Source organism: Monodon monoceros, unplaced genomic scaffold (assembly GCF_005190385.1).
Source record: "Monodon monoceros isolate NGI ecotype Baffin Bay Population unplaced genomic scaffold, NGI_Narwhal_1 Super_Scaffold_3, whole genome shotgun sequence".
In the NCBI taxonomy this organism is placed as follows: domain Eukaryota; kingdom Metazoa; phylum Chordata; class Mammalia; order Artiodactyla; family Monodontidae; genus Monodon; species Monodon monoceros.
In genome coordinates, this window is record NW_021703780.1 from 87,354,283 (window position 1) to 87,370,380 (window position 16,098).

The 16,098-nt window shown below is 34.3% G+C and overlaps 1 protein-coding gene across 3 annotated transcripts in view; it reads left to right on the top strand.

The window, feature by feature from the left end:
• The first annotated feature begins 4,062 nt into the window (after positions 1-4,062).
• CHL1 (cell adhesion molecule L1 like) overlaps positions 4,063-16,098 on the top strand; it is an 80,608-nt gene continuing 68,572 nt past the window's right edge. The window contains exons 1-3 of one of the 3 annotated variants that reach the window (XM_029243035.1): positions 4,063-4,184; positions 10,017-10,122; positions 13,073-13,260. In XM_029243035.1, the coding sequence (XP_029098868.1) occupies positions 4,094-4,184; positions 10,017-10,122; positions 13,073-13,260 (385 nt within the window). In that variant the 5' untranslated portion in view covers positions 4,063-4,093. The remainder of the gene's footprint in view (positions 4,185-10,016; positions 10,123-13,072; positions 13,261-16,098) is intronic. The other 2 variants (XM_029243036.1, XM_029243034.1) reach the window with 2 other exon arrangements.

Genomic DNA, 16,098 nt, shown 5'->3' on the forward strand with positions numbered 1-16,098 from the left:
CTTAAATCAGCATTGAATATTAAGGGAACAGTATTAAATAATAGATAGCAGGTAAAGAGTGATATATAACTATAAACAATGAATTTAGATTACTATTACCAGAGTGTTTCAGAAGAGAGAAGGAAAAGGAAAATTCAAAGCCCACAGCATTAATATTTCCTTCTGACTTTTCATCTTAGAAATAGCTAAATGGTTCAGCATCCCCCAAGTTTATACAACTATGCAGAACTGTGTTTTTGTCCTTAGGCAATGTTCTGCTTTTTATAATGAAAGCAATTTTTTTTCACATTTTGTTTTGTTGACTGGAATAATTCTTTTACCAGGAAAATAGGTGTCATTTAACATAATGACACATTTGAAAATATTTTTAATTACCAATGTAAGTTATTTGTTATTTTAGGAATTATTCTGAACCACACAAGGGTAGGTTTTTTGGTTTTTTGTTTTGTTTTTTTTTTTTTTGCGGTACGCGGGCCTCTCACTGTTGTGGCCTCTCCCGTTGCGGAGCACAGGCTCCGGACGCGCAGGCTCAGCGGCCATGGCTCACGGGCCCAGCCGCTCCGCGGCATGAGGTATCTTCCCGGACCAGGGCACAAACCCGTGTCCCCTGCGTCGGCAGGCGGACTCTCAACCACTGTGCCACCAGGGAAGCCCAAGGGTAGGTTTTTGGTTTTGTTTTTTCCAATTCCCATTTTACAAATGGGTCAATTGATGTCAAAGTAGAGTAATGGCATTACTCTAATTTAAGAACAAACATTCACAACGTTTTGTGGGGTGGATGGCAGTATTTTCCTTAGTGCTCAATGTAACTTTCCTTAAATTAAAATATAAATGAGATTGTTGTCTCTTCAGACTCTCAAAATTTTCAAACAGCTAAACAGCAGCATTAGTTACTATTTTAAATTTTACCTACTTGCATAAGTATATGAAAAGTACCGGTCCATAATATCTTGAGGTAAAACTTGAGGTGAAATAAAAAACTCAAAATATTTGGAGTTAAATATAAATTTAATGTCTTATCTGACTGTATGGAATTAATTTTTCTACTAGTTGTAAGTGAATAAATTATTTTTATGGAAAAAAACTATCACATTTTGAAGCCAATTCATTTTTATGAATACATTATATTATTTGCAAATTTCCTCTCCCATTTAGTACGTTGTCTTTTCATTTTGTCAGTGGTTTCCTTTGCTGTGCAAAAGCTTGCAAGTTTACTTAGGTCCCATTTGTTTAATTTTGCTTTTGTCTCCTTTGCTAAAGGAGACAGGTGCAAAAGAATATTGCTACAGTTTTTGTCAAAGATTGTTCTGCCTATGTTTTCCTTTAGGAATTGTATAGTGTCTGGTCTTGCATTTAAGTCTTTAATCCATTTTGAGGGTTTGTTTTTTTCTTGTATATGGTATTAGAGAATGTTCTAATTTCATTCTTTTACATGTAGCTGTCCAGTTTTCCCAGTACCACTTATTGAAGAGACTGTCTTTTCTCCATTGTATATTCTTGCCTCCTTTGTTGTAGATTACTTGACCATAAGGATGTGGGTTTATTTCTGGGCTTTCTATCCTATTTCAATGATCTATGTATCTGTTTTTGTTCGAGTACCATACTGTTTTGATTACTGTGGCTTTGTAGTGTACTCTGAAGTCAGGGAGTGTGATTCCTCCAGCTCTGTTCTTCTTTCTCAAGATCGTTTCAGCTATTCGAGGTCTCTTGTGTTTCCACACAAATTTTAAAATCTCTAGTTCTGTGAAAAATGCCCTTGGCATTTTGAGAGCGATTGCATTGAATCTGTAGATTGCCTTATGTACTATGGTCATTTTAACAATATTAATTCTCCCAGTTCAAGAACACAGTATATCTTTCCATCTGCTTGTATGATCTTCAGTTTCTTTCATCAGTGTCTTAGGTTTCTGAGTAAGGTCTTTTACCTCCTCAGGTGGGTTTATTCCTAGGTATTTTATTCTTTTCGATGCTATGGTAAATGGGGTTGTTTCCTTAATTTCTCATTTTGTTACTTCATTGTTAATGTATAGAAATGTGACAGATTTCTTAAATTAATTTTGTATCCTGCAACTCTACTGAATTCAATGCTGAGCTCTCAGTTTTCGGTGGTGTCTTTAGAATTTCCTGTGTATAGTATCATGTCATCTGCAAACAGTGACAGTTTTACCTCTTCGTTTCCAATTTGGATTTCTTTTATTTCTTTTTCTTCTCTTATGGCTGTGGCTACAACTTCTAAAACTATGTTTAATAAAAGTGGTGAGGGTGGATATCCTTGTCTTGTACATGATCTTAGAGGAAATGCTTTCAGCTTTTTACCACTGAGTATGATTTTAGCTGTGGGATGGACATATATGGCCTTTATTATGTTGAGGTATGTTCCCTCTATGCCCAGTTTCTGGAGAGTTTTACATCCAACACATATAAACAGTTCATACAACTCAACATTAAAAAACCCAAACAACCCTATTAAAAAATGGGCAGAACAACTGAATAGATACTTTTCTAAAGAGGAACTGCAGATGTTCAGCAGGCTATGTGAAAAGATGCTCAACATAGTTAATCGTCAGGGAAATGCAAATCAAAACCACAGTGAGATATCACCTCACACCTGTCAGGATGGCTATCACCAAAAAGAGCACAAATAAGAGAGGATGTGGAGAAAAGGGAACCCTCATATACTGTTAGTGGGAATGTAAATTGCTGCAGCCACTGTGGTAAACAGTATGGGTTTCTCAAAAAACTAAAAATAGAACTACCATAGGACCCAGCTTTCCACTCCTGGGTATACATCCAAAAAAAACCCCAAAAGACACAATGCACCCCAACTTTCATTGCAGCATCATTTACAATTGCCAGGGTATGGAAGCAACCTAAGTATCCGTTAACAGATGAATGGATAAAGAAGATGTGGTATTGTATATACAATGGAATATTTCTCAGCCATAAAAAAAATGACATTATGCCATTTGCAGCAGTATGGATGGACTTGTACAGCATTATGCTAAGTGAAATAATCAGAGAATGACAAATATCGTATGATACCACTGATATGTGGAATCTAAAAAATACAACAAACTAGTGCATAAAGCAAAAAAGAAGCAAATGCACAGATACAGAGAACAAACTAATGGTTATCACTGGGGGAAGGGTAATCTAGGGATAGGGGAATAAAAGGGTTATTAAGGAATTACATGAAATCATGTGTGTGAAACTTTAAAAAATTGTAAATCACTCTAGAGTTTAAAGAATCTTTGATTTAATTAAAAAAACAATACATTATAAACAACGTTTGGATGTCTATTATCATAATGTTTCAGAAGAAAAGGAACATCATAAGAGAAAGTAAGGAAAATTTGATAATTTAATCCTTACTCTATTTATGTCAACACTGGAGTGAATAAACATTCTGCCGAAGTGGAAAGTGACTGATGCTTTTATCTTCTGCTTGAGTAAAGCCTAGATTTGGAAATTTTAGTTGACATGGCCAGTCCTTATCCATTTGTTTTTCCTTTATCCCTTCCCTATATGTTGCCATTCACCATCTATTAGTGTGATAATTTTGAACACGAAAAGGTATTTTGCCAGGAAAATTAAAAGTTAAATTTGTGATACTTAATGAATGACTTAGATGGGGTTGAATGCTTGATATAAAGAATTGATTGAAAGAGTCACCTTTTGAATGAAATTACCTAAATGAGGTTATTCTCATAGCCACCGACATTCATTAGAGTATACTAGAGTACCTTCCAAGTAAAAATTCCTCTGACCAAAAAAATACGATTTATTGGTTTACCATATAGCATTTACCAACTGTCTTTTATTTTAAATACAAAGTGGAAAAAGTAAGATTTGTGTGGAGTTATTTGAGAACACTTTCATAAGGAGGAAATTATTACCAACAGAAAAATGTATTCAATTGCTGTTATGTTGACCTTTTACAGTACCTGAACTTAGAATCCCTACAGTACATGGATTTGTTAGTCTTTTGTTTGTTTGTTTCCAGGTTAACCACGTTCTTCTCAGCTTTCAACCAAAAGTAAGAAGAGACATTAGGGTTTTCATTCTTTCTGGGTTGCTTCCTTCCTGAAGAACAATGGGGATGCTGTTAAGTGGAAGAGGATTAATCACATCTCTAATTTTCTTCTTGTTAAAATTCTCAACAGCTGTTGATATACCACTTTCAGGTAAAGTGACAACATTCAATACCTACTTATAAAAGTCCATATTTGCATTTTGATTTTTAAGTAGAATAATTATATGTTAAGGATGTGATTTTTCTACCATATTTCTACAGATTTTACAGCAATCTATCATCAGAATTCATGTTCACCTTTAAATTTTTCAGAAAACTTACATTTGGCCGCTTGCTGTAATTAATTATTTTGCAGCTTTTAGCCATTTAGGCAAACTTGGCACATAACAAGAAATATAACCTATAGATCAGGTGCTATTTCACCACGTAAGATAATCTGCAATATTAGCAACAGCTATTACTTTTATGTATCAGATTAGTATATTTTAGGGAGAAGTGTGACTCCAGAAGTTACTGGCATTCAACTAATCAGGACAAAAAAGGAACTGATTAAACTTTGTATTGTTTTCAAAATGGTTATATATTTAAGAATGGTACACTATTGATACTATGTATAAAATAGATAACTAGGGCTTCCCTGGTGGCACAGTGGTTGAGAGTCTGCCTGCTGATGCAGGGGACACAGGTTCATGCCCCGGTCCGGGAAGATCCCACATGCCGCAGAGAGGCTAGGCCTGTGAGCCGTGGCCGCTGAGCCTGAGCGTCTGGAGCTTGTGCTCTGCAACGGGAGAGGCCACAACAGTGAGAGGCCCACGTACCGCAAAAAAAAAAGATAACTAGTGAGAACCTACTATATAGTACAGGGAACTCTACTCAGTGCTCTGAGGTGACCTAAATGGGAAGGAAATCCAAAAACGAGGGGATATTTGTATACATATAGCTGTTTCACTTTGCTGTACAGTAGAAACTAACACAACATTGTAAAGCAACTATACTCCAATAAAATTTTTTAAATTATATATTTAAGAATGAAAACAATTAGGACAATATTAAAAAGCCGTTTTCATGGTACACAGCTAAAAGTGTAAAATGATACCACCTCTGCAAATTTAGAGTATTCTCTAAGGTGAATTCATATCAAAATGTTAGTCGTGATATATCTTAACATATATTGGTAAAATGGATGTAACTCTATCATAAATCAGTTTCAACAAGTTATAGTAATTAGTTCAAAAACAGTACACGTGCAAACACAATTTACGTAATAGTGTATTAACTATTTAATGTACAGGTTTGGGGAATTTGTCTTGTTTATAAGCACATAGGATTTAAAAAAAGACCATTGAGAGATTACTTAGGTATTTTTATCCATACAGTTGAAGTATTAATCCCTATTATTTCTTCCATACCTAATTAGGAGAGTTATAATGTAAGAGATAAGAATGTTTATTAGAACCTTAGCATTGGAAATGATCTGTGCAGATCATCTGAATTTCAAAGGACTAGTCTTGACCTCAGAAAGTTGAATAAATGTTAGAGAGGTGCTAACGCAACTGAAACTTTTCTTCAGAAGTACTTGGACAGTCTGAGTGTGACTAGTAAAGGAAATACTTCTCTGAGTATATAATATGTTCTAAAACCATTTTCTAAGGGCTGCCTTAAATACTTGATGTAGCAGTTTCATGTGACACACTTTGGGTGGCCCTGCATTTGTATTTCATTCCCAAGGTAAGAATCTTTTCTCTACTGTCCTCAAGTCTCTGTGTCAATATTCACCCTTTTAAGGAATTTCACTTACATGTTCTCAGATGTACAGATTTAAACTTCTGCTTTAGTCAAGGTGAAATCTGTTAGCCTATACACCACATGTATTGGCCTATTTGTACAAACACTGGTCAAGAGCCTGAAATAATTCATCTTAAGTACATTCTTTGGGTTTTGAGTATGCAGTGCCAAACTAAGAGCACAGTTCTTGGCAATCCTTGTGGAAAAAGGGGTTAATAATTTTACATTTTCTTCCCAGTAGCACCAAAGTTGCACTGGGATTCCTGATTCAGATTCTTGACCATAGAATATACATTCTGACCATAGCATGTACATTTTCCCTCCATCTTTTCTCATTTAGTTCACCAGTGGTAATTGGAAATTTTGTATTAGTACATAAGACACATTTTTATTCTGGTTGTCTCAGTTACTTATGCCTTTTCACACTCTAATGTTGTTAGACAACAATTGTTATAAAATATTAATGACATGTTTTCAGAACATCTGAATACTACCCATTTATTTCAGTACTCTAGAGCTCTCACTAGCAAATGCAAGTAAGGCAGGTATTCAATTTGAATGTCAATGAGTCTGGTGTCTCTGTAATTGGCTTAATTATGGAGGAAAGGATTTATAATGTAGAATACATATTCTTATAAACACCCAAAGGTTATTAGCTCCACTCCCTGAATAATTAGTTATGGCTGAGACTTTACAACCTTAGCAAATTTAAGAAAGAATAATGTTCTAATAAACAAGTTGTTCACAAGTTATTAGCTGATATCTTAGGGACTGTTGCTATTGAGCATCATCCCTCACCATTTATAACTGTAATAACATTTAAATAGTATGTGAATTTGCAGTAAGTTCAAGATCTGCTCTACTGAGAAAGAGTGGTAATCAGAAACAAGGTAAATGTCAATGAAGATATGAATGTTTTTTGCATGTTTTTAAAATGTTTCTGAATATGAAGCCTGCACTTGCATTGTCACTTAACTAGTAAAATGTTACTAGGCAAAAGTAAAGAAAAGTGAAGTTTAAAATGGAAAATGACTGTTGAGTTATTCTAGGCTGGCCGTCAGTGCTCAAAATGTGATTCATGGACCCCTCAGGGTCACGGAGATTTGTTCAGGCAGTCCATGCAATCACATGTTTCATAATAATACTAAAGTGTCATTTTTCCTTTTCCATCCTGTTGACATTTGCACTGATGTCACAAAAGCAGTGGTGCTAAAACTGCAGTTGCCCAGCACACATCAAGGCATTGACACCGAACTCATGGGTTTCCTCAGGACCGTATACTCACACCAAAACAACAAAACATCTAAAAAACATAAAGCAAAGTTTTGCTTAAGATTGTCCTTGTTGAAGCAGTTAAACATTATTGATTTTTAAAAATCTTCATCCTTGAGTACATTCGTCTTAGTATTCTGTGGGATGAACTGCGAAATATACATAAAATAATTCTGCTGTGTAACAAAGTACTATGACAGTCTCTGTTCCTTGATTGTGTCATTATTTGAGTGCCAAGCCAAATACCATTTCTACTTAAAAGTACAACTGACAGACAAACTTTGATTACTTTCGTGGATATTTTCCCCAAAACGAACCAAGTGAGCCTGTCACTTCAAGAGAAACAACTTGATAATATATGTTGTCAATGATCAAATTTGGCTGTTGAAGCGAAAATGAGAATTGTGGAAAACTTGTATCCTACACTGTGAGACTGACAGCTTCCCCACATTTAAGGCTTTTCTTAGATCAGTGATGATATTAACAAATGTGAATTTTTAAAATTGTATAGTGATGTGTGTCAGTATTTGGAAGATCTGCATAAGTCAGTGAACCAATGTTTTTTTCCAGATGAATATTGTATGATGTTACAAAATCATGCATGAATTAAAAAGCACCCATGGATAAAACACTTTAATGACAGAATATGGAAATTTATCCATATGGTTTCAGATTCCATATTGCAGTAAACCTTTAAGAAACTACTACTTGGTGAGTTTCGGTGTACTATCTAAAAACAATGCCCACAATAATCAGAAAGGACTATAGAATATGTCACCCTTTTTCAAGTACATATCTGTGTAAGGTTGAATTTTCCTCATTTATTTCAACAAAACAACTTACAGCAACATGTGGAATACAGAAGTAGATATGAGAATCCAGCTGCCATCTATTAAAATATTAAAGATTTGCAGTAATGTAAAACAAGGCCACTTTTCTCATTATACTTAGTATTTTTGATAAAATATTTATTTTAACAAATGATAGTATTAAATGAATTAATAAATATTTAGAAGATTTCTCAGTTTTCATTTCTAACATGGTAAATATTATTAAGTGTAACCTACGTTTACAAAAGCACTTGGGGATTTCCTATAATTTTTAAGAATGTAAAGGCATTCAGTGACCAAAAAATCTATTTACCTGGCTTGAATCTCTAATTTTACAAATGAGAAAACAGAGTGGTTCAGGGCCTGGCTCAATGTCACAGGGTTTAGGGCCTATTTGTAACTCCACTGTGGAATATTACCCATGTGAATCACACTCAGGGCCTTTCTGCAAATTGCTTTTCTCAAAGTATGTTTGCCAGAATCAGATTCCTGCTACTGAACCATTTATATTTCCTTGTGAATTCAATCCTGTCCCCTGACAGAGGTTGTTAGAACTGTACTAAAATTGTAATGTCTTAATTTGAAAACTGTTGAGTGTTCCATGACAGTAGATCTTAACATATATCATGATCTGTGTCCTATTTTAAAACTTAATCCAAGTTTGTATCTTCAGCGTTAGTACATTTATTTTATAATCATAATTCTCGGCAGTGCCATCCAGCTGCTTGAATTGGTGAGAGACAAAGTCACCCCATACTTTGTAAATTTGTCTGGAAGGTACTTAACTTGTCAAACACTAAAAATGTTTATCACAATGAGGGAATATTTGAATATGTGGAATCCTTTTAAAAGAAACCATCATTTATTAGCTATTATTTTTATCCTAATGATTATTAGTGTTAAATTCTATAAGGGGGAAAAGTACCCTCAAGCTTCCAAGTAGGAAAAAGATATTAAAAAATGTGTGTAAATGGGAAGTTACAAATAAATAAGCTCAGGGAAAAATATAACAAAAGCAATAAATGGAAATAAAAATAAAGAGGAGAAGGGTTTTGTTTTTTTTGCTAATTATTAATGAAGTATCTTATTGTTTTAAAATGCTATTCTTGAGACTTCCCTGGTGGCACAGTGGTTAAGAATCCGCCTGCCTATGCAGGGGACACAGGTTTGAGCCCTGGTCCGGGGAGATCCTACATGCCGCGAAGCAACTAAGCCCGTGAGCCACAACTACTGAACCCGCGCTCTAGAGCCCGCAAACCACAACTGCTGAGCCCACGTGCCACAACTACCGAAGCCTGTGCACCTAGAGCCTATGCTCCGCAACAAGAGAAGCCACCGACATGAGAAGCCCACGCACCACAACAACGAATAGCCCCAGCTCACTGTAACTAGAGAAAGCCTGCATGCAGCAACGAAGACCCAACGCAGCCAAAAATAAATAAATTTATAAAATGCTATTGTTCGTTGGTGGCAAGGATGTGGGAAACGAATGTACTCATGTTTGTGGTAATTAGCCCCTTGTGAAATATTAACATTTATCCATAGTCATTACCATTTGTGTCCATGCCTGGAAATTTATCATGTCACTAATTCAATAAAGGAAAAATCTGTATGCTTGAGGCTGTCTATTGAATGAAAAAAATCTAATGTCCAATAATAAAATTATTAAATAAATTATCAAATACCAATGGAAGAAATCATACAGAAGTAGTAAATTAACTATAATGTCTTACAAAACTAAATAAAAAACAGAATTGTCAATGACCGAACCAAGTAAAACTGTATAAACACATCAACATAGATGAAATGCCAATAATTTAAACATAGATGTTTTAAAGTTGTTACACTGTTACGTTATTCTGGCATTAAATAAGTTATATGGCAACATGAATTGAAGGCAGTGAAGTATATTCCCTACAGCTAAATACATTTTGCAAAGAGGAAGTGAGGTTTGTTCGATAATTTTCATTCTTTTATAATCCTTGTACTTACCAATATAGAAAGTGTGTTTATTTCAAAGTATTTCTGTTGTAGCTAAACTAACTTCACCCAGTTATTGGAGAGCATGTTATTTAAATACATATTTTAATATTTAGTTCAACAGGTTCCAACAATCATAAAACAGTCAAAAGTACAAGTTGCCTTTCCTTTTGATGAGTATTTTCAAATTGAATGTGAAGCTAAGGGAAATCCAGAACCAACGTGAGTATTTCCTTCAAACTAAATAATTGTTTAAATGTATACAACCCTTTATATTAATTTTTAATCTAATCAGTATGAGCTTATTGGACTATAAGTCTACATATGATCGAAAGTAAAGATTTCCAAATGAATGATAGCCATGTCTATAAAAATAAAGTTGGTTATTTTACATATGTTCTTTTGCCAGTTAAAATTACTTTTATCATAAAATGTCTTACGTTAAATACTTAGCATAGAGTTTGGCATTGTGTAAATATTAAACAATTCTTTACCTTATGTGTGAACAAGACAGCTAGAAAACAGAAGATACTTTATTCTGATGAGTGAAAGGTAGCATTTATTAAGCCAAAGTTAATATTTATAAACGATATTCTATACATAGTTATTATTGCATGTCTTTTAATGTAACCATATTGTATTCAGTGAATAGGTTGTTACTTGATATATTTTAAGTTGTCATAGAAATGTCGACTCATCCTAGATGGCAGCATACAAATGACATGGGATATTGCTATCTAGTATTTTATTATTAGTGAAACAATTATTACTGTAGGTAATTGCAATCACTGATGAAGTTTTTTCTAAGTACCTCCCAGTTTGGAGGGAAAGAAATGTGCGTGTATTGAGATTGAGGAGGGAAAAGATGTGGGGAGAATTCAAGATTTTAAAGTTCTACGAACGTATGGATACCAATGGGGGAAGGGGGGGGAGGTGGGATGAATTGGGAGATTGGGATTGACATATATCCACTATTGATACTATGTATAAAATAGATAACTTATGAGAACCTACTGTGTAGCACAGGGAACTCTACTCAATGCTCTATGGTGACCTAAATGAGAAGGAAATCCAAAAAAGAGGGGATGTATGTATACGTATAGCTGATTCACTTAGCTGTACAGTAGAAACTAATACAACATTGTAAAGCAACTATACTCCAATAAAAGTTAAAAAAAAAAAAAAAAGATTTTAAAGTTCTAAATGTTTCTGGGAAGCAAACCTACATACCTTTATTGATTTACCTGATCAGGATTATTTAAAATTATAATATGAATAACATTTTTATTGCCTGATAATTGGATATTTTAAAAATTATTAGTGAATCATTAACATGTTAAATTGTCATTTTTCACTGGCAAAAAACAAGATTTTACAAATACGAATTAAGCAGTCAATCATTATTCTTTTTTCAAGGTGTAATTAAATGCCTATACAAAACAGAAAATATTAGAAAACAAGAAAGAAATATCCCATCACAATAGTAAAAGGAGCAAATCCAGCAATTTCAATAGTAACAGCAATATCAACAAAACGTAATATGAACTGTTTAGCATGTACATTGCAGAGTAGGATAAAAGAAAACTTGAATGAATGGAAAGATATAACATGTCACCAATTGGAAGTGCTTAATTTTGAATATGTGGAGTTATCCTTGTCAATGTACTGGAATTTTAAAGAACAGATTCTATGTGTTCTTTTGTAAGTAAAAGCAGTAAAAACATATATAGAGAAAAGAAGTAAAAGTTGTTGTCAGGAGAGAGGCATGCTCCGAAGAAAAATATGTGTCTCGTGAAATTTTGTTATTCTTTTTGAAAGAATATTAGATTATGTAAGACTGTGTTGTCCTGAGGCAAATCTAAATTTGCATGGGTAATTCATATATAAAATACTAAATAAAATCTAATTGGGAAGTCATTATATATCCGTTGGATTGATAAAGATTTTAAAAAAGTCTTTTTACAGCCTTGTCCATAGAAGTGACTCTGTTACATATGGGGGTAGGAATTTAATTGTGTATGTTTCTTCTGGAGTACAATTCTGCAATGTTTATCAAAAGTGATAAAATATTTCTTATGTTATTGGTTTATCAGTTTAATTTTTAAGGAATCAACCTAATGAAATATTTGGATAAGTACCCCCCAAAATAAATATGTAGGGTTTTTTTGTAACAAAATTGTTCATAAAAGGGAAAAATGGAAATGGTTAAGTAAGTTAAATAGTAACTGTAAGACAGGAGATAATGTTATAAAATCTGTCTCTAGTAACATTGTAATAATTGGAAAAACTCACATGGAAAAATTATACATCCATTGTGGTCTCAAATATGTTACAGCTATGTCCAAAAATATTGATCATATATGACCAAATTTAATAGCACTTGCTTGAGTGTTTTTGAATTTTGAGTGAGCTCTTCACACACGCGCACACACACACACACACACACACAGAGACATATTGTATATTTATAGTTTTTAGTCTCCAAATATTGCAGTCTCTAAAATAATAGTAAAGATCCTGCATTATCTTTCTAATTGGAAAAGTTTTAAAATATAACTTTAAAAAGAACAGAACAAAACCTATTTTCACCTTTTTTTCCTGTCAATTATCACAGCTTTTCATGGTTTGTTTCTCAGTCAATTCTGGCTGCTGTAATAAAAATATCACAGATTGAGTGGCTTAAACAATAAACATATTTCTCACAGGTCTGGAGGTGAGAATACCAAGATCAAGTCACTGGCAGATATAGTGTGTGGTGATGACCTGCTTCCTGGTCACAGACAGCGGTCTTTCCCCTGTAACCCTCACATGATGGAAGGGAGCAAGAAAGCTCTCTGGGGTCTCTTTTATAAGGACGCCAGTCCCATTTATGAGGATTCCACCCTCATGACCTAATCACCTCTCCAAGGCCCTGCCTTCAAATACTATTACAATGGGAGTTAGGCTTCAACATACGAATTTTAGGGGGACATAAACATTCAGTCTATAGGAGTTTGTAAGATTTCTCAGATTCTTCAGAGACCCTTTTTTGTATTCTATTATATTCAATTAAATATGTAAATATATACATTTTTTTCCTATAAAATATCTCAGTTTCCTCATTTCTGTACATTTGTTTATAAGTAAGAAATACGATTTTTCAGGATTACTAATTTTAGTTTTATCTTAACAGATTTTCGTGGAGTAAGGATGACAAGCCTTTTGATCTCTCTGACCCTCGGATAATTGTATCCAACAACTCGGGAACATTCAGGATCCCGAATGAGGGGCACATATCTCACTTTCAAGGGAAATACCGCTGCTTTGCTTCTAATAAACTGGGAATTGCTATGTCAGAAGAAATGGAATTTATAGTTCCAAGTAAGTATTACAGTGGAGATTTCATTTAATGTTTTAATGAAGTTTAGCAGGCGTTATACTGGGCTGCAGTGAAATAACAGATTATTCCTTTAATCAGCTTATATAGGCCTTATATTTTATTTATAAGGGAAATTGTCTTCCAGATCTTGGTACTTAGAAGTGGATGACCTTGAAAGCAACATAATTTTGCTGTGTTTCAGTAATAATATATGTAACATGGGAAAACAATAGTATTTGTTTTGCCTCATAGGATAAAGTTAAATATATTAGTTAGATTTGGCTAAATTATACTGCAGTCACAAGTAATCCCCAAGCCCTCATGTTAACACAGGGTTATTCCTTGATGATGCAGTTTGTTGTGGGTCAGGCAGCTCTTCAGGGCAGCTGTTCTCCTTGCAGCCACTGGGCGATCCAAGCTAATGGAGATACCCATCATCCTGTGTCAGCACCATGTGAAACTTGTGCCATCTAGGTCAAAGAGTGGAGGACAGAGAACATTGCTTCCAACAAGAAGTTACACAGGCAGCTTCTACTCACAGTTGGTTAGGTGGGGGCAGAGCAAATGGCATGGGCCCACTTAAGTTCAATATTGTGGGTGCCCCCTAGGAGAGGAGAACCAGTGATTAGTATATTGTAGTAATATTTTCCATAAATCATGATCATGGAAAACTGCAAGCTCCTTTACTCTTAAGAGTGTTATTTATCAATAACTATCCCAAAGAGTAAGCAACTTCTTCATTATCAGATCTGACCTCTGCAGCATGGGATCTCTGATGACAGACTTCCAAGTTTGGTCATTTATTTTCCCAGATTTTAAGGTATCCAACACTACTTGATTCTAACCAAAGGGTTTACAGAAAAAAATCTTAGGTATGAAACTGTGAAGAGTTGCTATTTGGAAATTTCTTCTTGCAGAGTTCTAGACACTGAAGAGACTCAAAGTCGTAGACCTTCCAGGATATGGACAGTTTATGCTGGAGGAGCAGAATGTACACAAGCCTTGGAAAAACAGATAATGAAAAACGTGTGTGCGTTATCCTCAAAGTTGGGACAGGGAACTGGGTTTAAATTTCTTTAAGTTTTCTATATTTTTCTAGAGGAGAGAATATAGTTCAAATTTAGACTCTGACAGGTAAAATATGAATCTTAAAATTTATAGAATAATTACATTAAATGTACAGAGCAAATGTGAATGATTATCAAACTATGTGGTGTGAGGAAGAATAAGGCAAGAAAGGAGAGAAAAAGAAAGAAAAAACTATAGAAATAAATCTCAACATATCACTCATTAAAGGTTAAAGTAGATAGACTAAATGCTCCAAAATGTTTTAAAAGCTACAAGCTATTTACCATACAACACATCTAAATCACAAGAAAATAGAATTGTTGAAACTGAAAGGATGGAAAATATGTCCCATCTTTTGAAAACATAAATAGATATCTTGAATAAATATCTTGACTAGGTAAATAGTATTCCAAAGAAAAGTAGCTATGGTTATATTAATATCAGTCAAAATAGACTTTATTTTATAAAGGCTTCCTGGAGATTAATGTACTGGGCATATATAATACGAAAATGTTTGAAGCAGGAAAAGGAGCTACAAGGGGAAAGAGAAATATCTACCATGGTAATGAGAAATGCTAACATATCTGTTTCATTATTTGGTAGCTCAAGCAGAGGAAACATTAGAAAACCCATAGAAGATTTAAAGAACCCATTTACGAGCTCTAGCTAATGAACACGTATAGAACATTATACCTAAAGCTGCAGAATGTTTTTCAATATTTGATGGTATATTAGCTAGGAAGTAAATATGACCAAAATACAATGGAGAAATCAGTATTAAAAAGAAAATTAGAAAAAGTCTTATATCTTTCAAAATTAAAACATGTCTAACTCAAAGGCCAAATAAGAAATGGCAAAGGAAGATAGAATGTATTTTGAAGTGATGATAGTAGAAATTATGCTTAACAAAACAGACTTGAGGCAGCTAAAGTATTATGAGGAGAGAGATTTTTTCATCTTCAAAATACTTTGGAAAAGAAGAAGGGATGGAAATTAATAATCTTAGCTCCTTCATTTTCATCTTAAAATTGTTACCTAATAAGTTATCTTTAGATAACAGGTTAAACTTCAAAAGAGAGCGAAGGGGAACAATAGTATAGAAGCAGAAAATAAATCCAAGAAGGAGGTATTAAAAGTACACATATTTATTGAAAAACATTTTTAAAAGATCTAGATGTGGAAAAAAATACCATTTTCACTGATCTGAAGATTCAGTAAAGCTAAAAGTTTAATTCTTCATGACTTGATGTATAGAATAATCGAAGTCAAAACTCTCTAGTTTGGTTTTTATTTGTCTGTTTCTGAAACGTGACCAGTTTGATTTCCAAATGTATTTGAGGAACACAGTGCAAGGTTTGGTAGAAACTTGGAGAATGTCAGGAGGTGTTGGTCTTATCAGATAACAAGACTCAATGTAAAACTCAATGTAAAATGTACTGAAGCCTATGGTTTTGCACAGCGTTAGACAAATGGGCCAGTGGAACAGCATGGAGGACCCATAAACCAGCCCTCATATATGTGAAAGTAGTGTGAAAGAGCTGACATGGGCTTTCTTTCTTCCTTTCTTTCCTCCCTTCCCTTCCCTTCCCTCCCCTTCCCTCCCCTTCCCTTTCTTTCTTTTCTTTTCTTTTTCTTTCCTTCCCTCCTTCCTTCCCTCCTTCCTTCCCTCCTTCCTTCCCTCCTTCCTTCCCTCCTTCCTTCCCTCCTTCCTTCCCTCCTTCCTTCCCTCCTTCCTTCCTTCCTTCCTTCCTTCCTTCCCTCCCTCCCTCCCT